The sequence below is a fragment of the Nomascus leucogenys genome, chromosome 12, assembly GCF_006542625.1.
Source record: "Nomascus leucogenys isolate Asia chromosome 12, Asia_NLE_v1, whole genome shotgun sequence".
Taxonomy (NCBI): Eukaryota; Metazoa; Chordata; class Mammalia; order Primates; family Hylobatidae; genus Nomascus; species Nomascus leucogenys.
This window is the reverse complement of record NC_044392.1, coordinates 12,297,206-12,320,673: the sequence shown is the minus strand read 5'-3', so window position 1 is coordinate 12,320,673 and position 23,468 is coordinate 12,297,206. Positions and strand designations below refer to the sequence as shown.

Below are 23,468 nucleotides of genomic sequence, written 5' to 3'. Positions count from 1 at the left end.
CAGTAAAGTGGCTACCAAGCCAGGGAAGGCTGCCTGGAGGCATAAGGAAAAGGAGAAGGCACCTAAGGAAACTCTAGACAGGCCAGGATCCGTCTGGCACTGAGATGCCAGGCAGAGTTGAGGCTGGCTATAGCTGATCCTGGCATGGACTATTTGGACAGAGCAAAGAATCCTAGGCTGGCTGCTACCTAGAGATACACAGGGAGACACGTTAGTGATGGAAGCTGGAGAGCAGGGAAGGGACCAGGAGAAAACTGGCCTTCTGATCAGGACAGAGGTAGGGGCTGGTGGTGTTTGTGTAAAATGGGTCTTCTAGAGCACCTCCCATCCTGGACAGGCAACCTCAACAGAGGGCTGAGGCCTCAGACAGTGTTTCTTTTCCTAGAAAGCCCAGTTTCTGTCTCTTTTTTTTTGAGATGGAGTCTCGCTCTGTCGCCCAGGCTGGAGTGCAGTGGTGTGATCTCGGCTCACTGCAAGCTCCGCCTCCCAGGTTCAGGCCGTTCTCCTGCCTCAGCCTCCCGAGTAGCTGGGACTACAGGTGCCCGCCACCACTCCCGGCTAATTTTTTGCATTTTTAGTAGAGACGGGGTTTCACCATGTTAGCCAGGATGGTCTTGAGCTCCTGACCTCGTGATCCGCCCACCTCGGCCTCCCAAAGTGCTGGGATTACAGGAGTGAGCCACTGTGCCTGGCCAGTTTCTGTCTCTTGGGTTTAACTACGCCCCTCACCCCAAGATTGACCAGCAGTAAAAGGTAGACATTGAATGGAGCTTATTAGAACATTTATTTTTTTCTGAATGACAGGCTGGGAGTGAGAGTAGCTGAACAGGGCATGTTAGTGGTGTGAGTGCTGGCTTAAGCGAAGGAGCTGGAGTGGGGGTTTGTGTTGGGGGAGCAGCGGGATGGGAAACACACCTGTGGGGCAGCTGAACTAGAAGGTAGGATGCCCAGGATAGCTATGAGACACCTACAAAGCATGGGGACCCAGTTCCCCTAAGCCCACCCCATCCCTGGATCCCTTTTTTTCTCCCTTAAGTTAAAAAAATTCCTTGAGGCAGCTTAAGTCAGAGGCTGTAAGGGTCAGACTGGTCACGGGTTAGACAGCAGAGATTGCTCCGGCCAGCAGAGCCAGGTTCTGGCTGGATGGCAGCTCAGGCCTCCTCAGCTGTGGCATCAATGCCCGCGTAAGTGAAGTTCTCAAACAGCGACATGTTCACATAGGCCTGGGGGCAGAGCAAGCTTTAGTGGGGGCCAGGAATGGGGGTGCAGCTGGCCTAAAGCTCTTTGACTTCCATGTGGTGGGGGCATTTGAACTGACACTGATTTGTTCTGGAGACCTAAGAGTGGCCTTTACCAGCCCAGGGCAGTGAAGGCATCAGGCCACAGCTGGGGCCTCAGGTGAGCGGCTCTCAATGCCATTGTTAGAGGAGGGTTTTTACATGCACTCTTTCAATGAATTCTTGGCTTATGCATTCATTCATTCAGTAACTTATCTGTTCAAAAGCCATTTTAGACAACTCATCCATTTATATGGTTATTTGATCATTCCTTCATTCTTAAGATGGTTATTTAATCATTAATTTACTTGAAGAACTCTTCATATTTACTAATTTTGATATATTTTTCATTATATTTATTTGATAATTCACTTATTCACATGGTTAGTAGATTCAGTTATCGAATTACATGTTCATGTGATTATTGTATCATCTATCCACTAATTCCATTCATTCATTCATACTGTTACTGTATCACTCATTCACCCATCCATCCATTTGGTTAGTGACCATTCATGCACTCTGCTCTGGCTCTGGCAGGTGGGGAGAGGTGTCCCAGATGAGGATGGGCTGATGGCCTCAGCAGAGGACAGGCAAGCAGTCTGGGACTTGGGGCTTAAGGGAGGGATTTGCTGTTGGGGCTAAGCAGTAGCCTTGGAAGAGTTTTGGAAGTGCCTGGTGTCTAACCCAGTGAGGGCTGGAAAGGCAGGCTGCATCCTGGGGCCCAGCCTAGCCGTGGTGACAGCTCCCACTGAGGGAGTTTGGGCAGGCAGTGTGGTTGGGACAGGGGTCATGGCACCTCTGAGAGGGCACTCTGGAGCACTCTGTGAGCCCAGCCCGCCACCTCAGCCCCAGTCTCCTCACCTTCCTGGCTTCCAGCATGCGGCCTAGCTGTAGCGCAATCTGGGCAAAGGGGGGTCGCTCATAGGGACGGTCCCGCCAGCACTGACGCATCAGCTCGTACCTGCAAGGGGGCATTGCTGAGATGAGGAGTCAGGCCAGCCTGGGGTATGGGGTCACAGGGATCAAAGCTGAGGTCACTCATCACAGAGATAGGATCATGGAGCTCAAGGATGGGGTGACTCACACTTCATCGTCACAGTTTCGAGGCTGCTCCATGCGGTAGCCCTGGGGCAGCTTTTCATAGAGCTCGGCACAGGTCATCCCACAGTAGGGTGTACCTCCTGCAGGAGGGGACAAAGTGCTCTCGGTCCAGGGCTCCACATGGGGTAAGGTGGGGCACTCTGGGGGACGGGGATCAGGAACTCACCAAGGCTCACTATTTCCCAGAGAAGGACTCCAAAGGACCAGCTGAAATAAGAAGGATGAACTTAGTTACCTTCTAGGCCCTGGCCCCTAGCAGTTTAGCTTCTACCTGCCTAAGATGTGCAGCGCCTCCCAGCCCCCGTGTATGTGTCTACTCTGTAAGTATCTGGCCTTGGCCAGGTGTTGTCTCTGTGCCAATGAAGCTCCTTCATACTGCCCCCATCCTTGGGCTCAACACAATTAGAGCTAACTCTCTTTTTTTTTTTTGAGACAGGGTCTCACTCTGTCACCCAGGCTGGAGTGCAGTGGCTTACTGCAGCCTCGACCTCCCAGGATCAGGTGGTCCTCCCGCCTCAGTCTCCCTTTTAGCTGGTGTGTGCCACCATGCTCAGCTAATGTTTTGTTTGTTTGTTTGTTTGTTTATTTATTTATTTATTTATTTTTGAGACAGAGTCTCACTCTGTCGCCCAGGCTGGAGTGCAGTGGCGAGATCTCGGCTCACTGCAAGCTCCGCCTCCTGGGTTCACGCCGTTCTCCTGCCTCAGCCTCCCAAGTAGCTGGGACTACAGGTGCCCGCCACCACGCCCGGCTAATTTCTTTTTGTATTTTTAGTAGAGATGGGGTTTCACTGTGTTAGCCAGGATGGTCTCGATCTCCTGACCTTGTGATTTGTCTGCCTCGGCCTCCCAAAGTGCTGGGATTACAGGCGTGAGCCACCACGCCCGGCCATGTTTTGTATTTTTAGTAGAGACAGGGTCTTGCCATCTTTCCCAGGCTGGTCTCAAACTCCTGGTCTCCAGTGATTTGCCTGCCTGGCCTCCCAAAGTGCTGGGATTACATACGTGGGCCACCACAGCCAGCCGAGCTAACATTTTTATTGAGCACTTACTGTGTGGTCCAGGCACTGGTCATTTAATAGACATGTTAATTCATTTAACCCTCACACTAACCCTATGATACAGGTTCTATTAGTCTTGCCATTTTACAGATGAAGACACTGAGGCACTGAGAGGTTAGCTAGATTGCCCAAGGCCATACAGCTAGTTAGTGGCAGAGCAAGCGTTCAAACTCAGGCAGTCTGGCTCCAAAGCTCTTACTCTTGACTGCATCTCACACTTTAACAGCCTCTGTGTAGTGTGCATCAGCCCTGAGACCAGGGGAGAGAGTTCAAGGGGGTGGAGGGAATCTAGGGAGTGTTGGGGCAGAAGCAGGAAGTAGGCATGTAGTGGTCAGAGGAGCAATCAGTGTGGTAAGCAGTGAGCCATGCAGGCAAGGCCAAAGGGCTTGGGGCAAGGGGTAGGTTCAGACCAAGATGGACATTCCTGGAGAGACAGGAGGAGTGTGCCAAGAGGGCTGTCTGCAGGGGAGGCGGCACAGAGAGGGAGACTTGGGGGTCATGCTCTGGTAAGATCCTCAGGTGGGCATGACCTTGGCCCTTCAAGGAGGAAGATGAGAGCAATTCCTGAGTGGCCTCTCCATCTACCTCAGGAAGCATCCGCCAGCATTCCCAAACCTCTCCAAGGCATCCCCCAACACTTACACAAACATAATCCGAAACTACCTTTACCCCAGTCCTATTCCTGAAACACCTTCCGAGACTCCTTCCAGCAAGCCCCACCTTGGCTGGGTACTTTATACCCAAAACACACCTGTGTCACACCTGGAACACAGCCCAGGTCATGCCTTAGACCACCCATGACATTTCTGAGATATGTTTAGGTCAGGCCTGGGTGATTCTTGGGGGCCAAGCCCTCCTGCGCCCTCTCATCTCACACTCACACATCACTCTTGGTGGTATAGACACTGTAGTTCAGGGACTCAATGGCCATCCAGCGCACGGGGAGACGCCCCTAGGAGAGAATGGGTTTGAGGGGCTGAGTGTGGAGGAAGGGCCTGTTTGAGGCTCCTGTGGGGCAGGGCCAGGCATAAGCCCTAAGGGTGAGGGTTGAATGAGACTCACCATCGTCTTCTTCACATAAACCTCCTCTCCCCGAGAAAGGCCGAAGTCTGCAATCTTGGAGGCCAAGTTCTCTCCAACCAGCACATTCCGGGCAGCTAGGTCCCTGTGGATGAACTGTAGGCGGGGTCAGAAGTCAGGAGAGACTGGGGATGAGGGAGCCCAGGACAGTCGGGCCAGTAAGGAGTCAGTCTTCATGGGTACCCTCATTACCTTCAATACCCCATACTCCTACCCTCCTGGCTGCAATCTCGTCAGCTGACTCATATCTGAGAAAGATCAGTGTTGGCTCTCACCCGCTCCTTCCTGGGCCATGGCCAAGTTCAGGCTGGATCCCTTTTCCTGAGACAGTGGTGGCCATACTGCACCTTCTCCTCTTTCCGTGCTTCTCCCCCTCCCTCTTCCCATCCCCTGGGTTCCAGTTTCTCTCCCTTAGCCCTCCAGCTTCCCCAGAGACCTCTCTCCACCAGCCCCCTCCTCTGCCCCTCTGCTTTCAAACATACTCAAAACTTTACTGTCTTTAAAATGCTGGCCAGGTGCAGTGGCTCATGCCTGTAATCCCAGCACTTTGGGAGGCTGAGGCGGGTGGATCACTCGAGGACGGGAGTTCGAGACCAGCCTGGCCAGCATGGTGAAACCCCGTCTCTACTAAAAATACAAAAATTAGCTGGGTGTGGTGGTGCATGCCTGTAATCCCAGCTACTCAGGAGGCTGAGGCAGGAGAATTGCTTGAACCCGGGAGGCAGAGGTTGTAGTGAGCCAAAATTGCGCCACTGCACTCCAGCCTGGGCAAAAAAGTGAGACTCAGTCTCAAAAAAAAAAAAAAAAAAAAAAAAAAGATAAAATGCCTTCCCTCAGTCTCACATTCCCCTGGATGGTCATCCCCCTGTCCTTTCATTCAGGCATGAGCTGACTTGGGCTTGGATCTCTGCCCTTCCCCCCTCCGGCAGATCGCACCAGGCCCATTGCCATTAGGCCCCATCTGTGGGGTGACAGCTCACACACAGATGCTGTCTCCAGCCTGGGCCTCTCTCCTGAGTTCCAGGCTAGCATCTAGACCTGCTCACTCAACACCTGCACCCTCCATACTGGAAGTCCCCACCTCCTCCAGACCTGCCCCTTGGCCCTGCCTCCTTGCTGTGCTTGCACCCACCTACCCACTTGGGCCAGGAACCTCAATCCCCACATACAGTGAGGGCCAGCTGACTTCTTCCCCTGACACCAGCCCAGTGGCTTCCCCGTCTGGCCTCCACCCGCCCCCACTCACACACCTGCTTCTCACTCAGGTACTGCATGCCATTGGCCGCATCACTGGCGAAACGCAGCAGCTGCCGGGAGCTGAGGGTAGAGGCTGTCCCATGCTCTCGAGCAAAAGCTGGGTCAGTCTCTAGAACCCGGCTTTTCCGCAGAAAATCTAGCAGGTTCCCGTAGGGGGCATATTCAATAGCGATATACAAGTAACCTGAGAGGCAAAGAGACAGACAGTGGTGATTTAGACACAAGCAACCTAGGGTGGGAGCAGACACCCGATGGTAACCAACAGGGATGAAGGAGGATCAAGGGTGATGCACAGGTCACCAGCAGCCCCTGGCAAGCTACTCATGTGGTGGAGGTGATGGCTGAGGATGGGGGTTTTGAAGAAGGGGTAGGTGATGAGCTGGGGGCTCACCTCGGTTCTTACAGGCCCCCAGGAGGTTGATGATGTTGGGGTGATGCCCCAATTTGCACAGAACTTCCAGTTCTCCCGCAAAGTCACGATGGTCATTTTCAGAGGCATACTCTGTGTAAAGAATCCAATATTACTTTTGCCAGAAATAACTCTGGAGAAAGGGCTGGCAAGGGCTGGGGTCAATTGCTGGAGGAAGCCAGGTAGGGCCTGGGATTTGTGGGACAAAGGAGAGCAACAGGGCTGGGCCAGGGGTCGCCCCAGTGGACCTTTCAGCATCTTGATGGCTGCATTCATCTTCAGCCCGTCCTTCTTGATCATGGCCCGGATGACCTGGCCGAAGTTCCCCTCCCCGATGAGGTCCTCAAAGGTGATGTCCTCCCACTCCAGCACTGGGTAGCTCAGGGGCTCGGGCTGCAGTTTTGGCCGCCGGGTCAGTGTCAAGGTCCCTGAGCTGAACTGCAGGATGGTCTCCTCGCCCTTCACAGGATGAGACAAGAGGGTAGACGGTCCACACAAGAGTCAAAGGGGGCAGAAGGAGGCACAGACAGGCACACGAGGAGGTTTCAGTGTCAGACAAGTGGGCAGAGACCCAGATGGAGGGCACCCTGGTGGTCAGCCAGGGACAGATAGGCAGACAGAGGACATAACTGAGACAGAATCATAGGTAACAGGGCCACAGGTAGGCTGCTGGGTGGACAGATGTCCAAGGAGAGAAATGCAGAGGCTGCAGCCAGGGGATCTAGTGTACGGGACTCTGGAAGGCAGAACCAGGGCTTGTGGGTAAAGTTGCTAGAAGCCATAATGTGAGTCAATGGAAGGAGGATATTTCTAATATTTCAAACAGAAAAGGATCGGAATGAGTTTCCTGTGACTGTGCTAATCCCACAACCAGGCTTTTTTTTTTTTTTTTTTTTTTTTTTGCGGGGGGTCACCAGGGACGCTCTGGAGAAGATTCCAGCCTTAGGGAGTGGGCTGGGGTACATTTATTGAGCACCTACTACATGCTCAGCCCTGAGCTGCTGGGAGCCAGTGGAGGGGTTTTCTCCACAGTAGCAGAAGCAGAGATTACCCTGTCCACACACTTGGCTTCTCTCCATAGCTCTAAAATCAGGCCAGGACCTGAAAATAGCAAGACTATAACAAAGAGGAATGTCCAATTCCCTCACTCAGTAGGAGGAGGCCATCTGGGCAGGGCTAATGGCAGGAAAAGGAAATAAGTGAACAGGACCAAAGAAGCTGCCAATATGAGAACTGGAAGCAGGGTTAAGACAGACCTTCTGGTGGGGCTTCCTAAGTGCACTGAAGCCCAGCTTGATGGGCAAGGGCTGAGGACCTGGGGCCCAGGGATTTGCACGAAGCACTGGTGCTGACGGCACACAGCAAATGCACATGATGTTCTTGGGCAGCACCATATGTAGGTGCACCATGTATAGGTCCATACACACACGCAGGCCTGAAGGTGCACAGGCATAAGGACACGTGCATCTGGGACACACGCATTTAAACATGCGACACTCACAGGGGATGCACATGTGCACTCATACATGGAGCACACACATTTGTGCACACACATTTCCTATCCATATGCAGGCACATGTACCAGGGATATATCTTTTTGTTTGTTTTGAGACAAGGTCTCACTCTGTTGCCCAGGCGGAAGCGCAATGGCATGATCTCAGCTCATTGTAACCTCGAGCTTTTGAGCGCAAGCAATCCTCCCACCTCAGCCTCCTGAGTAGCTGGGCCCACAGGTGCACACCTCCATGCCCATCTAATTTTCATATTTTCTTTTATTTAGAGATGGGGTTTTGCCATGTTGCCCAGGCTGGGAGGATAGATCTTGATATATAGTATGACACCATTTATGTTAAAGACTGCTTTCCCACCTCCTGCCCTCAACATCTGTACCCATTACCCTCCCCCACCACAGCAGTGAGGGCTTTCTGTGTGCACTGACCTCAGAGGAAGGGCCAATGCAGCTTGGAACAAAGAAGCCAATTGAATCTCTGAATGGATTTTTTTTTTTTTTTTTTTGAGATGGAGTCTCACTCACTCTGTCGTCCAGGCTAGAGTGCAGTGGCGTGATCTTGGCTCACTGCAACCTCTGCCATCCGGCTTCAAGCAATTCTCCTGCCTCAGCCTCCCTAGTAGCTGGGATTACAGGCGCCTGCCACTGTGCCTGGCTAATTTTTGTAGTTTTAGTGGAGATGGGGTTTCACCAGTTGGGCAGGCTGGTCTTGAACTCCTGACCTCAGGATCCACTCGCCTCAGCCTCCCAAAGTGCTGGGATTACAGGCAGGAGCCACCGCACCCGGCCTCTGAATGGATTTTTTAAAGGCATAGCAGAGACACTAGCCTTTCTATCACAAGGATCAGCCCTTGAGAGAGAAAAGGGTTTTCTTTCTTTTTTTATTTTTTATTTGAAATGCCAAAGCTTAGCTCTAAATATCAAGAGTCCAGGCCTGGAAGGCCAAGGACAGAGTTCAGATCCTAAGTGACGACAATGAAGAAGCCCTCAGAGGAGACAGGACCTGCGGATGGGCGGTTAGAATATGGCAGGATGAAGTGACAGTGGGTCCCCTCGCACACCCCACCTCTAAGCAGGGGCCTGAGGGACGGAAGGGTGTGGGCTACAGGAGGACAGACAACTCAGGCAGGATTACAGGGAAGCCAGGGGGAGTGGAAGTTTGTGCTTCCTTTTTCAAGGAGCGATGGGTGAGGTTGCAGGCCAGCACAATTCTAGAGTGGTAGAAACAGTCGTCTAAGTGGGAAGGGGTTGTGGCGGTGGTCTGAGGGCCACAGAATATGCCTCCCTCCATAAGGTATAAGGAAGCCCCTACAGTTCTTTAGTTCTGTTTCTTTTTCTTTTTTAATTTTTTGAGACAGGGCCTTGCTCTGTTGCCCAGGCTGGAGTGCAGTAGCAACATCTCGGCTCACTGCAACCTCTGCCTCCCAGATTTAAGCAATTCTCCTGCCTCCGCCTCCCGAGTAGCTGGGATTACAGGCGTGCGTCACCATTCCTGGCTAATTTTTGTATTTTTAGTAGAGACAAGGTTTCACCATGTTGGCCAAGCTGGTCTCAAACTCCTGACCTCAGGCAATCCACCCGCCTCAGCCTCCCAAAATGCTAGAATTACAGGTGCAAGTCACTGTGCCCGGTCCCTTTCTTAAGTCTCCAAAAGGGGGCCCTGGGATTTGCAAGAATGGAGGTTAGGATGAGAGCTCACAGCATGACTGGCCTACTGGCAGGTGGCCAGAGCAGGGCTAAGGACATCAGCCAAAGATGTGTGCAGGCAGAGGCTGGCTCCCAAGCCCCGGAAGGCCTGCAAGGACAGAGGCCAGCATGAACCCAAAGTGCCCTTCCAATTGATCACCTTGCTGTCTAGGCCTAGATAACCACTAGGGAGAAATAAAAGAGGGGAGAGGAAAATCTCCAGTTGACGGAGCCCAAAACTGGAATGTCCTTTGTGAAATATGGTCATCACGGAATTCTTTTGAATTGGGAATATTAAATAGTTCACCACTGATATAAATGGGCTTATGAGCTGAGTTCAGTTTTAGAGAAATAAAGAAAATTGTATTTTGTACCCTTGAACATTGTTGAGTGTAATCTTATACCTGCAACACAAACACACGCACACACACACAAAGTGTCCAAGGTCTTGTGTGTACACAGGTAGAAACAGAAACACGGGCTGTGAGCATGCACCCGGGGGCGGGGCGGGCCACTGACCGAGCCTGACTGGTAGGTGAAGGTGCGTCTCCGATGCAGGCAGCTTCTGCGGATGCACACCAGGGTTAAAAGGGCGGCCAGGATGGTGAGGCAGGTGGCAGACACGGAGCCCACCACCGCCAGGATCAGCTGCTGATCCAGGCCCTCTTCAGCTGCCCGGCTCTCTTGGACTGGGCCCTCAGCCTGCAGCCCTGGACACAGTGAGAGGGGCAGATTGTGGGGACACCTGGGTCAGGGAACCCAGAGGCCACCATGGGGTTACACAGAGGGAGAGGTGAAAGATCCCAGTGCCAGGACTGTCAGGAAATCACTTGGGCCACATGAAGGAAGGGATGAGGGGTGTCAGAGGGGCAACATGATTTTCCCAGCCCTGGGACAGTGGATCATGAGAAGGGAAGGCTGAGTCCCCAGGACCGGGGCTGAGTCTTTGTCGGGAGGGGCCTGGGATGCCCTAGCTCCACAGTAGGGGAAGATGTGGAAGGGGAGCATGCTGAGCTCTCCTGGCTCAGAGCCCGGGGGTCCTGCGGGCCCTGCCCTCTCACCATTGCCCAGGGTGGACTCTTCTACTGTGTTGCTCCAGTCCCCGAGCCCCTGAACGCTGGCCCGCACGCGGAAGAGGTAGCGCGTGCTGGCGTTGAGGCCACGGATGATGGTGCTTGTCTCCTCAGGCCTGTCCACGTCTATCCACAGTGGGTCTCCTGCACCCCCAGCCACCTGCACCTCCACAACGTACTTGGATATCGGCCCAGGCAGAGCCTCCGGGTGCTGCCATGTCAGCTGGATCTCGGAGTCTGAGAGGGCCTGGGCGTGGAGGTGTCGGGGGGCTGGAGGCCCTGGGGAGATGGGTGGGGGAAGGCAAGGCTCAGATGGGACTGGGCTATGTAGCTGTGGGGCTGGACACATCTGCTCTAGCTGTGCTCCCTGCTCTGTGGGTCCAAGCACAGGAGCCAACCTGCCAACTTCCTCCTCCCCACCAGACTGAATTCCTCTCCATTCCCCCAGGCCACTTTCACCCTCAAGCTTCTGCTTCTCCTTGTACTTCTTGTATCCCAAGTCCTCTCCACATCCGCCCATGCCCTGTGCTCCCCAAGTCTCATGCCCTCCCATGACCCTGGTTCTCGCCATGAACCCTGACCTCCCCATGCTCTCCCCACATGCTCCTGGTGATCTGTGTCCTCCTGGTACCCTGGATCTTCCCCAAGTCCCATGTCCCCGCTGGGGTCACGTCTGCCTAATACCCTATGTGTGTCCTGTGTCCTCTCCATGTCCATTAATCTCCTATGGCCTCCCGTGTCTCCTAGGTCTTATGTGTCCCTGCGTCCCACGTCGTCCCCCAACCCCCAGCTATCCCTGCGCCTTGCACATACCACTGGGGGGCAGAAGCACGTGTGCAGGGGGCGAGGCCGGGCCCAGGAGGGTGCAGTGGTAGAGCTGCACATCCAGCTGGTAGTGGGTGCCAGGCGTGAGTCCCGTCAGGAGGGCGGTGCGGGCCTGGGGGGATGAGATGTTCTCCCGCCGCTCCTGCCCCCGTGCCCCGTCCCACAGGCGCAGCAGGAAACCGTCGCCCACCAGTGGCCCAGGCACCAAGGGCAAGGACCAGCTCACTCGCAGCCGGTCAGGGCCTTCCACATGCCAGCCCTCCAACCACGGCTGCAACAAAGGCTCTGGGGCCAGAGGTCAGGGGTCAGAACTGTCCAGTAGGTACTTGGGGCTGGACAGGACAGTGATCCCCAGTGAATAAGGAAGAACAACCTCCAATGGGAAAGGCAGGGGTCCCCAGGGTCGACAGGACAGTAACCCCCGGGGGGACAGGAAGGGATGACTCTTGGCCTCTCACCAGGACAGTCTGTGGTCATGAGGGTGGGAGGTCCCCAGGCCCCCTCTCCTCCTTCCCCTGGCCGGCTCAGCTGCACACAAACACTGTATCCTGTCTTTGGCCTCAGGTTCATTAACGTCACGTTCTCACTGGGGTCCACTGGGCGTGGGGTGTAAAGCACACATCATTCAGCCCCCACCTCTTCTAGAAGCTGCCATGCTCCCTTCAGCCCCCTCGCACCATTTGCCCTCCCTCTCCTGCTCACTGTATCCCTTCACTATTACCCAACACCTCTGTCCTGCCCCAACTCTCTCCCTACTCACCCACAATGGTCGACCAGTCCATGGTACTCTCCTGGGGCCGGTAGTGCAGGCGGACAGAGGAGATGGGTCCATCCCCAGAGAACGAGACCAGCGGGGAGACCACAATCTGGCGGCTCTGCTTGGTCAGGAGCCGAGGTGCAGCCAGGGGCACAGGGGGCACTGCCAGGAGACTCAGGGTAAGGCATGGGCACACAGCCTATCCAGTCCACTTCTGCATGTTTATTTCGAGCTGGGGACCCTCTGGGCTTGAGGGACACCAAGTTCAACAGGTGACCATAGTGGCCAGGGCCCAGGGAGGACAAAGTTCAGGCCCCTGGGTAGCTTGGGGCACAAGGATTAAGCAATAAAGGCATGAGAGTGTCCCAAAAGATGGTAGATGAGGAAGTGACATGGCCAGACATGGTTTGGGGGTGCACTCTTCCCATGCAGTGTGGGGGTAGACAGAAGGGGCCAAAACCCAGGGCACAGAGACTACCTGGGCATCATTCTGCTCTCTGCCCCTGCCCTCATTCACCACTCTCTTATTAAAAAAAAAATGGCACCGGCACTGAAGCATCTGCTCCCCGCCACATGCTTCACAGCATGACCTCTACTTCTCACAGCCACCTTTCTGTCAGGGCTCATTACCCTGCATTATGAAAACACGAGACTCAGAGACACCGAATAACTTACCTAAGGACACACAACTAGGAGATACAGCCATGTGTTGAACTCGCTCTGTCTGCGCAGGCCACCTCAGATCTATCCAATTCTACTCCAAAACAGCCTCTTGTTCCTGCCCCACTTCCTCACCCCATGATTGCTGCTCCTATTCTGGCCCCAACTTTTTCTCTCCAGATTATTGCATTAGTGCTTTTAACAGGTTCCCTTGACTCTTACAAATGTTTACCAGATTGGCTTTTTGAGAGGAAAGGAAGGAAGGAAAGAGGGAGGGAGCCAGGGAGGAAAAGGATGCTGCGCTGTAAGCTGAGGGAGTGTCAGGCAGCAATGGGCATGTCAGGAGGGCGGTGCTGATTTGGGGGAGATGAAGGTCCGTTTTGGGTGCAGAGAAGCCCTTGGTGCCTTTGGCTCATGCAGGGGATTAGATGTCCAGGAAGTGGCTGGATATAAAATGGGCCTCTGAACCATACAGCAGCTACTTTCCACACCAACTTCAAAACCAGACTTCCAGAGAAGATGCCCCACTTCATGGAGGCCCCACCAAATGATCTGGAGTCAGAAGAGGGGGCCCGGCTGCAGATCATATGTGAGAGCTGCCAGAGAACAATAAAAATCTAGGGACTAGGTGACATTTTAAATAATGACAATAATAATTATCGACATACATTGAGCACACACCCTGTATCGGGCACTGTGCTAAATGCTTAAATACATCATCTAATTTAATCTTCGTAACAACCCCATCAAGTGCTAACTATCCCCATTTCACAGAGAGAGAAACAAAGTAAGAGAGGTTAAGTACTTTGCTTAAGGTGATGGGGCAAGGAATTTGTGGAGAGAGGATTCAAGCCCAGGTTGTCTGGCTCCTAAGCCTGGGCAGAGTGAGAAGAGAAAGGCGGAAGGTGAGGCTTGATGGCAGGGAGGCATGCATAGTCACAGGATGGGGAGATGGCCAGGACGTGGGAGGCAGAGTGTGGCAACGAGAAAGCAGAAGGTGAGAGAGGGGCCTTACATGGGGTGGCAGGAACAGAGGGACAGCAGGGTCAGGGGGTGGCAGGGGTGTGAATGGTTAAGGCTTAGGGTGCTGGAGAAGGCGAAGGAAGCCTTAGAGCAGGGTGGGGGTGCTCTGGTCTGAGTAATTTTGGGCACTGGGAGGTCCCTCCTTATTTACCTGGCAGATTTCTAGGCATGCACCACTTCTAGGAAGCCAAGCTGGTCACCCTCTGAGCTCCACAGCCCCATATGCTCCCCTGGGCTAGCACTGAGTGTCTGTGGGGTGACTCAGAGATGGGAGGCAGCATCCCAGAGCAGAGTTAAAGGTATACTTGTGTGTGTGTGATGGTTGGTGGGGGACAGCATGGCTGGGCAGGAGGAAGGGCGGGGCTGGAGAGTGTCCCCAGTTTCTGGGGCACGGGATGTCCTTTCCAGATGGGTCTAAGCTGTACTCCAGCCTTGACACTGCCCAGCTTGGACCTCTGGTTGACCACAACCCCTCTTTTTGTCTGGTGCTAGGCTATGACCCTAGATGTCCTTGTCCTTCCTGCTAGTACCTCCAGCCTAAGCAGCATCAGCTAGAGCCTACTCTGCTCACCGTCCATCCCCTGTGGACCTAGGACATCTGACCTTTCACACTGACCTTTCACATTGACCTTGAAGCGCCGGCTGTCTTGGCCACCAGATGTGGACACACGGCACTCCCAGAACCCACTGTCCGCAAGAACCAAGCGGGGCACCTCGAACTCAGCTGTGGTCTTATCTGGCTCCACAATGGCCTTGGTGGACTAAAAGAGATGGGAGAAGGGGACAGGTCACAGGGAATGAGCACCCCTGTGGCAGGCACCCAGGTGTCCGTCTGGACTGATGGCAGGACGGAGGCCCAGTGGCAGCCCCTCACCAATCAGCCTGACCTCATGTGAGCAATGGTCAGGCAGGCCAAGGGGTGGGCCCTGCAGAAAGTTCTGAGGGACTAGGGGGTCTTAGGGATCAGCTGTAAAGCAAGTGGCCTGCGGGGCTGGTGGGTTGGGGTGATTGGGGCTGACCAGGAGCACAGTGCCATCTGGCTTGCGTAGCTCTATGCTGCCCCGCACTGGGAAGGGATTCCCTGCAGCTGCACAGTTGATCCGGGGCATCGTCTCTAGGTTGAACTCCAGTTCTGAGGCCATGTTGAGGATCTGGGGGATCCGGTCTGGGGAGAAAGGACACTCATCCTGGAGCTCCCACAGGGGCAGACACGTGACCACCAAAGTGCCCCTCATCCATGTTCTGTTTCTCAATGGAGGTATCTACCCAGTCCCTCCAGCCTGAAAACCAGCAAAGGCCCGCATGACTCCTCCAGCGTCCCAGCCCCACATCCCATCAGCTGCAGTCTACTTGCTAACCACCTCCCCACTTCCCGATACCGTCTAATACCTGCCAGCAGGCCCCTCACCATCCTCCCAGCCAGCGCACTAGCTCAGGCCTCATCATTGCTGGTCTCTAGGTACAGACTCCTCCAGGGTCTCCTGCTCCCGCTCCCCGGCCAGCAGCTAGGGGTCATTTCTCCAACAGAGATCTGACCACCTTGTTCCTTTTTAAAAATTCCCTCTTGCCCCATCATATGAAGTGCAAACTCTTTGGCCTTCATTCAAAGGCCCCACGATTTGACCTCTTCTGACCATTTCCCCAATCTCCCACTCCACCGTCCTGGTACCCAAACCTGAGTCCCCAATCCCTGGGTCCCCTACTCCACTGCCCTGGCACCCAAGCCTTAGTCCCTAATCCCTGGGTCCCCTACCCCACTGTCCTGGCACCCAAACCTGAGTCCCCAATCCCTGGGTCCCCTACTCCACTGTCCTGGCACCCAAACCTGAGTCCCCAATCCCTGGGTCCCCTACTCCACTGTCCTGGCACCCAAACCTGAGTCCCCAATCCCTGGGTCCCCTACTCCACTGGCCTGGCACCCAAACCTGAGTCCCCAATCCCTGGGTCTTTGCTCTTGTTCTTTCCTCAGTTATTTCTCTCTTGTCCTTCATATCTAATCTCAGATCACACCTGCTTCCAGACCCTTCTCTGACCTGCTCAGTCTGCCCAGGGGCATCCTCTGGGCTCCCACATTCTCTGGGCTGCTGCCCTTTCCGCTATGGCTGGCTGGCAGTGAGTTCCCTGCTGGACTGGCTCCCTGCTGGATTGACTCCCTACCAGACTGACTCCCTGCCAGAGCTCCCTGCCCACCAGACTCTAAGCTCTCTGAGGGCAGGACTTGGACCCTTGTAGGAAAAGGAGGGACCAGTCTCTTCCACCAGGGAGATGTGTTTGGTAAAGGCCGACTTATCTTGGGGGGCTCTCAGAGGTCATAGTGCTTATACCTGACTTTTCACAGTGCACTCCATGCCACCCAGAGGGACAGACACAGCCACTGAACCGGTCACAAGTGCCACCATTCTGACACTGGCACTGGAGTCGGCAATCAGCCCCAAAATGACCAGGGGCACAAGCTGGGAACAGAGGAGGTATGATTAGAGGGGCACGGGACAGGGGGCAATGAGGGCACAGATGAGGGCGCAGATGGGGCACAGGTTATACAACAGGCTGAGGGTAGAAGGACTGGTCAAGTGAGCAGGGGGGCTTGCTGCGTAAGTCAGAGGCAGAGTGAAGGGTCCAGGTCAAGCTCGTGGCCAGCTGTCTTGGTCAGGGACCATGAGGGTAGGTTAGGCATACCTTCCTGGCACTGGCTTCCTCTCCAGCCAGATCCACAAGAACAGCCATAGGGGTCTGGGAGGCAGAAGGTGAGGCCCCGGCAGCCTGATATGCCTGGGCACTGCTCCTGGCAGCTCTGCCCAAAACGGCCCTCTCTGCAGGCTAGAAAGAGAGTGTGTGGGGTGTATGGGCCTCTGTGGGCCCCTGGGCCCAGGACCTGCCAGTCGCCCTCACCCTCCAAGCTCCACCCACATGGTTCTAGGGTCTTCTCCCAGTCACGGATCCTCTCCTGCCTGGGTCCTAGCTCCCCTCCTCCTTACCCTGTTCACAGCGGGTGCCGGTGAAGCCAGGGGGGCATACACATTCGCCGTCATGGTCGTGGCAGACACCTCCATGTAGGCAACCTGGGCACTCCTTGGTACAGCCTGGCCCCCAGCGCCCAGCCACACAACCTGGAGGAAGGTGTCTTCAGCAGCTGACCCTCACCCACCTGACCACTGAGGACTGGAGATCCAGGGGCTCCAGGGGACCCACAGGAAGTACCCATAGGGCTCCCAGCCTCCCACCCTACCCACAACCTCTGCCCTCTGCCTCTGACCCCGCACGATGAGCCGAAAGAAGGCGCTGCCCAGGGGGCTGGCTTCCAGGTAAGTGGCACTGTAGATGCCGCTTGATAGTGGCTGCACATTTGGGAGCTGCAGCAGGAACCGCCCATCCTGGGCTTCATGCCAGTCCAGGTTGTAGAAGTAGGATCCTGGCGGACATGAATGGGTCAGGGGCCTCAGCACTACATGAGGGTTGTGTCACCTCTCTCTGTCCACCCCTGCTCAGGTCACATCAATGGGCCCCACGCACAGTGATGAGACCTGGGCCCAGCACCACGAGAGCCTACGCCCACGCCGGAAAGCTCAGAAGCGCCCTCTTCTTCCTGCTCCATCAACCACCCAGTAAATCACCAAGTCCTGCTCAGTCCACCTCCTCCTCATCCGCTAACCCAGTCCGATTCTCCCCACACCCACTGCCACTGCCCTGGTCCTAGCCTCCAGGGCCTCACAAGCCTCCTCTGCCTCCAGCGTCACCCTTTCTTGTCCCTCCTCCACCCAGCAGCCAAGGTCATTTTTTACAACAGACTCCTCTCTAACTCCTCTCCAACTCCTCTCCTGAAACTCTCCTGGTTCTCCAGTGACCTCAGGACAAAAATCCAGCTCCTTAGACATCATTTTCACCAATTTGGCCGTGGCCAAGCCATCCAGCCCCATTTGTCTTCACACCCTTCTTGACTCCTAACATTCCTGAATTCCTGAATGGATTGTTTCTCTTCTAGAAACACCCTTGTGTTTCAGACCCCACTGCTCTTCTCAGTCCCTCCTCCTGGAATGCCCTTCCTTCCTTTTCTGCCTTCTTTGTCTTCCCACTTCTCCTCTGAGCACAATTCAAGTGCCGTCTACTCTGGGGTCTCTCCTCTGAGCCTCTCCCTCTTAGAAGAGTGCCCCAGTCGCTGCCCCACCCGCTTCTTGCCTCTTTGCTCAGGGCTGAACAGAGAGCCTAGAGACCCAGGTCTGCCTGTGCCTCTTCACATTTCCTGTCAATTCAAGGGGTCCAGAGCTCAGGAGGCAGCCCCCTTGGCCAAAAGGAAGGGTCTTCCTCCCTCAGGAGCCCAGGTATGCAAGAGTCAGCCAAGGGATTGTGAATCTGAGGACTGAGGCAGGAATCTTGGGGCCACACAGGAAAATAGCTTCCTTCTGTGGGGTGGCCAAAGGGTCAGGGTGGAGGACAGGCCTGGGACTGAGATCCCACGGGTCTACCCAGGCCTCAGCATGAGGCTGTCTTGGGCATCAAGGATCTGGGCTGGACCGATCTTTGGGAGACGCTAGACCCTGCCCTGCCTGTGTTAGGCATGATGTTACCAGTTCTGTTCTTCCTCAGGGGGACGGATGTGGTCCGCCAGGTGGGCTATGTGACAGCACCTGCGAACTCCCAGGGGAGAGTCAAAGATGAGAGTTTAACATCATGCTCATTTGGGGCTAAGAGGGAAGGGGCAGCTGACCACAGGCTCCTGGCCCTCTGTGTACAGTAGGAGGGCAGCTCAGAACTACAGAAAAGATGGGTGCAGGCGCATCCCATGGGACCTGGTCCACTACAGAGGAGAGGCCCTGGAGGTCGGGTGTGTCAGGGGCCAAAGCTGAAGGTTCCATGGGTGATGAAAGTGTCGAGGCCTCAGAACCATGGGTCTACCCGCCGCACCAGTTCAAATGCCCCTCTCACCGTTGCTTTTCCAGATCACGTCTGTCTGCTTCTCCTTGTGCACACGTGCAGAAAGTACAGCGGTGTCGCCTTTGTTCACAGTGTGTGTGACCTTGTCTGGAAGCAGGTGGGCTGCGGGGTGGAAGGTGGGTCAGCGGCCTGGTTTTCCCCGCGCCATCCCCCCGCCTGCCAGACTCACCTCCAGGGCTGTTGTGCACGTAGATGACGCGCGTGCGCCGCGCCCCGGCGCCGCCCACGCAGGAGAAGACGCCCACGAGGTCCGAGGGCTTTGAGAAGCCGCGAAGCGTGACCTGGTGCGAGCCGTTGCGCGCCAGGCGCAGGGGTGGCCCCGGCGGGGTGCGCACGATACGGTCGTCCTTCTCCAGCAGCAGGGGCGGGCCCCAGGCGTCCGAGCCCCTCCCTGCCCCGGCCTCGCCAGACACGCAAGTCAGGAAGAAGCGCTGGGGGTCCGTGAGCCGCAGGTTGGCCAGCAGCGTCAGGTCCACAGCCGCGCCTGGGGCCAGGACACCAGTGACTCTATTGTAGTCCCGGCCAACCCTAGTGCCCCACAGCCCCCAGCCCCAGCCCTGTGGTCTTACTGATCCACCGTCCACTCAGAAGAGGGTCTCCAACCTTCACCCCTCTTCCTTCCCCTGCCGGGTTCTTCAGACCCCACAGGCCTCACTTTATTATGCATTCCCATCCCCCACCTTTCCCCTTCCATGCGCACTGGCCTCTCTCCCTCAAGTCTCTTCATTCTAAAAGAACAAAAACAAAACCACGAATCCTTCTCTGGCCGTGTCCCCTCCCTTCTCCTGCCAGATGGCTTCCCTTTCGCCCCAGCTTTCGGAAAGAATTATCTGTGCTCCGTGTCCCCGTTTCCTCACTTTATTTCTATCAGTCCTGTTTCCCCACTCGTCTCTAAAACTGCCCTGCAAAGGTTGCTGTGAGCCACTTTTCCCTGCCTCCACCACGAAAGTGCAGGCCAGGAGAGCCAGCCAGAACAGAAGTGTCCCATGGGTCCCCCTCTCTGTCACTATGGAGATCTAGAAATGTCTGGTGGGCTGGGATTTGAGGTGGGAGAGGCTGAGTTTTGCAGCCAGAAGGTTGTGGCACAGAAATGGAGCTAGGGCTGGGTGCGGTGGCTCACGCCTGGAATCCCAGCACTTTAGGAGGCAGAGGTGGGAGAATCCTTTGAGCACAGGAGTTTGAGATCAGCCTGGGCAACATAGCAAGACCTCCTTCTCTAGAAAAAGAAAAACAAAAAGAAATGGAGCTAAGCTTGGGGCTGGGCCCAGAGTCAGGGAGGGCAGCCCCAGGACAAGGCCTGGAGCCTAGACAGACACAGACATGAGTGGGTCTTGGTCTTTGTTTGCCTTCCAAAGAGCTCACGCCCTAGTTGGAGGAACAGTCATGAACACAGCTGCCAAATGTAGGGCGCTGTGCTTTTGAGCACAGAGAAGGGACCCCTGATCCAGCCTGGGGGAGCTCAGGGAGATGAAGAGATGCTTCCTGGGAGGTAAAGTTGGAGCAGGGCACATTGGCGTGAGGACAATGGGGAGGGAGAGAAGTCAGGGGCAGGGAGAGGGCATCCTAGACAGAGGGAACAGCCTGGACAAAGGCCTGCAGTGGCAGTATTATGGCAGGTGGTGGGGGCTCTCCAGGTTTGTGTGACTGGAGTACAAAATGTGAGGCTGCGGCAGGAGAGACCAGGTGGAGTCAGAGTCCAGGCTGGTCGGTGGAGAGCCTGCGAGCCTGCCTTAGCTCCAGGACCAGGATCCCCTCCACCAGCCAAGCCCTTCCTTCTCTGTCTCTGCTAGCTGACTGTCAAGCAGTTCATTAGTTAAATGCCACCTAGCTTATCAGTGTTTGAAAGGCTACCATGAGCAAACGAAGCTGGCATTTACTGACCGCCCACCACATACCAAGCCCCCATTTTCCACTGGATCCTCACAACCAGTGAAGTGGATATTCTTTCCATTTACAGAGGAGGATCCTGGTAATTATTCTACTGGCTTCTTTGAGCAAGCTCGCCCACTCCCCCGGTTTTAACCATCACCTCTGAGTCAGTAACTCGGGAACGGTCTTTCAGCTTGGACCTGCATTTCCATCAGCTTTTCCCAAACCTGCTCCTCTCCAGTGCTCCCTGACTCACTGGACAGCACCCGCCACCTGAGACACAAACTATGGAGTCGTCTCTACTCCCGTTGTCATGATAATGAGTGTTTATTGGCAGCCGGTTATGCACCAGGCACTTTACTGATGTTGTTTCATTTTACCATCCCAGCTATCCTGGGAGGTGGATGTTATTATCCCTGTTTTATAGCCAAGAAAGGGAGGCTCAGAGAAGTTAAGTAACTTGCCCAAGGTCATACAATCAGTGAGTGGCAGGGCCAGGTTGTCTGATTCTAAAGTCCACATCTCTGAGCATTGTGCTGCCTGCCCCATCACACAGAATTCTGCACATTGCTTCCTGAACGCTTCTTGACTTCATCCCCATCCCTCCAGCCTGCCTTTGTTCAGCCCTCATCCTTACTCACCTGGACCATCCCAACAGCCACAGCCCCTCCTTCTGCAACTCATCCTCCACAGTGATCTAAGACCAAATCTGACCTTGTGCCTTTCTTGCCTGTGACCTCCCATGGCTCCCTATTGCCTTCAGGATAATGTTAGTGCTGCTGAGCCCCGCGCTGCTCCCACGCTATCCCTCCTGCTGTGTTCCCAACAGGCACCTTCTCTCCCATGCACCTCCATGCCTCTGAGACTTGCATTTTTTATGTTCTGGCTGCCTGGAATGAAGACCACCCCTCTTAGTGAAATCTTCCTTGACTCCCTTTTTGTCTCCTACCTGAGGCAGTATAAGCTGACTCCTCCTCAGTGCTCCTCTAGAGCTCCTGTGTCTGTCCCTGTTTAGCCCTCTTCCCCTGTCCTGTGTTCTGCACTAGACCATGAACCACTCAAAGGCAGCCTCTGTGTTCTAATCCTCTGACCAGCAGACTGAAGGAATCAGCTGCCACTTACTCAGAAATCCTTACCAAGCGCAGTGCACTATGCCAACTGCTCTGCATCATTTTCTCATTTAAACCCCATAACAACCATAGGAGGCTGGCATCATTTAATCTCATTGTACAGACTTGGGGGTTGCCAGCCTCTCAACTGATGGCCCAGCACTCAGCACAACTCCTGGAATATTGTTGGTGCTCAATAAATGTTTGTCCAGTGAACAATTGAATGAATCCAACACAATGACCCTATGAACACCCCCTGAAAATGGCCCTCCACGGATCCTCAGATCCAACACAGTCAGCGGCTACTCCTCACTCCTCCCCGATCCCAAGTGGCAGTGATTTCTAGCACTTGCCTGTGTTTTCCTGGCCTTGATCTCACTTTCTAGTGGATCAAAGTGACGGCAGTGATGATAGGGCTTGTTTTCCCAAGTTTTTTACTGTGGTGAAATGCATGTAACATAAATTCTACCATCTGTTTTTTTTTTAGATGAGTCTTGCTCTGTCGCCCAGGCTGGAGTGCAGTGGCGTGATCTCAGCTCACTGCAACCTCCGCCTCCCAGATTCAAGCGATTCTCTTGCCTCAGCCTCCCAAGTAGCTGGGATTACAGGCTCCTGCCACCACACCTGGCTAATTTTTGTATTTTTAGTAGAGATGGGGTTTCACCATGTTTGCCAGGCTGGTCTCGATCTCCTGACCCTGTGATCCGCCCGCTCAGCCCCCCAAAGTGCTGGGATTACAGGCGTGAGCCACCACACCCGGCAAATTTTATCGTCTTAACCATTTGTAAACAGCATATAACCCAATGTGATTAAATATATTCCTAGTGTTGTCCCACCATCACCACCATCCATCCTTTGTTTTTTTTTGGAAAAGAAAAAAAGTTTAAACAAAATGGAGATGGGGTCTCACTATGTTGACCAGTCTGGTCTTGAACTCCTGGCCTCAAGTGATCCTCCCGTCTCGGCCATCCAAAGTGCTGGGATTACGGGTATGAGCCACCGCACCCGGCCTCATCTTTGTAACTCTTTTAATCTTGTAAAACCGAGTAAAACTCTTGTAAAAACTCTGTACCCTTTAAACAAAATTCCCCATTTCTTCCTCCCTGCAGCCCATGGCAACCACCATCCTACTTTCTGTCTCTACGATAAAATAGGGTTTCTTGGGTAGAAATCAGGGCCTCAGGGCCTAGAAATGGGGTGAGGGACTCAGGGGAGACTTACCCGCATGAGAAGCCAAGAAGAGGATGGGGAGCAAGAAAGGGGGCACCCGCCAGACCATACTCCAGAGGCCGACCCAGGCCAGCCAGGATGAGCTGGGCCTGGGGTCAGATGCTGTGGGCCTGACTGCTCAGCCTATGCTGGTCAGTGTGGGTCGGTGCTGGGGAGGAAGAGGAAATGAGGTGGCTTGGGTGGGAGGGGTGGCAGGGTAGGGGGTGGGAGGACTTATTCTGCCTTTGAGCCTCTAGGCCCCCCAGTCTGGCCCCCACAAGGCTGGGGGTGGGTGCGGCCTGGGAGGAGTCACTTGAGGTGGGGGGAAGGTTATGGTAAGGGCAGACCTGGGGACAGTTGGACTGATTTTTCCCATCCCCTGTCTCCCTCCAGTCCTCAGTCTTGCTGGCACAAAGGAGGCAGGAGGCAGGAAAGGGAGGAAGCCAGTGGCTTCCGCCTATTGAGGAGGGGGGTGGGGTGGGGGACATTGTTCTGGGGTCTCCCCTCCCCCCAGCGCAAACACACAATACGGCCCACATGAGTCCTCATGTATGTGCCCCAGGACACAGACAGTTGCATGGGTTTCCTAGAGAGCAGTTCACATATGAAACACAATGTGGGCCTGAGAAGC

The 23,468-nt window shown here is 54.7% G+C and overlaps 1 protein-coding gene across 1 annotated transcript; it reads right to left on the bottom strand.

Moving 5' to 3' along the window:
- Positions 1 to 765: 765 nt before the first annotated feature.
- TIE1 (tyrosine kinase with immunoglobulin like and EGF like domains 1) lies at positions 766 to 23,084 on the bottom strand. Its single transcript, XM_012511547.2, has 23 exons — positions 22,850 to 23,084; positions 18,820 to 19,134; positions 18,642 to 18,752; positions 16,975 to 17,130; positions 16,697 to 16,828; positions 16,398 to 16,538; positions 16,046 to 16,174; positions 14,741 to 14,886; positions 14,338 to 14,482; positions 12,042 to 12,200; positions 11,740 to 11,877; positions 11,270 to 11,566; positions 10,445 to 10,735; positions 9,903 to 10,093; positions 6,436 to 6,646; positions 6,170 to 6,280; positions 5,772 to 5,962; positions 4,504 to 4,617; positions 4,323 to 4,393; positions 2,548 to 2,588; positions 2,365 to 2,461; positions 2,142 to 2,241; positions 766 to 1,223 (listed from the first exon to the last, which is right to left on the bottom strand). The coding sequence occupies exons 1-23, from the start codon at positions 22,905 to 22,907 to the stop codon at positions 1,152 to 1,154; spliced, it is 3,417 nt and encodes a 1,138-aa protein (XP_012367001.1). The 5' UTR covers positions 22,908 to 23,084; the 3' UTR covers positions 766 to 1,151.
- Positions 23,085 to 23,468: the final 384 nt, after the last annotated feature.

Bases quoted from the DNA above. Each gene is read 5' to 3' on its own strand.
- TIE1 (XM_012511547.2), bottom strand. From the start codon at position 22,907: ATGGTCTGGCGGGTGCCCCCTTTCTTGCTCCCCATCCTCTTCTTGGCT. The intron at 16,175-16,397 runs GTATGCCTAACC...CTCTGTTCCCAG, and splicing joins AGGAAGCCAGTGCCAGGAAG to CTTGTGCCCCTGGTCATTTT. The intron at 4,618-5,771 runs GTGTGTGAGTGG...CCCCGCCTACAG, and splicing joins AGTACCTGAGTGAGAAGCAG to TTCATCCACAGGGACCTAGC.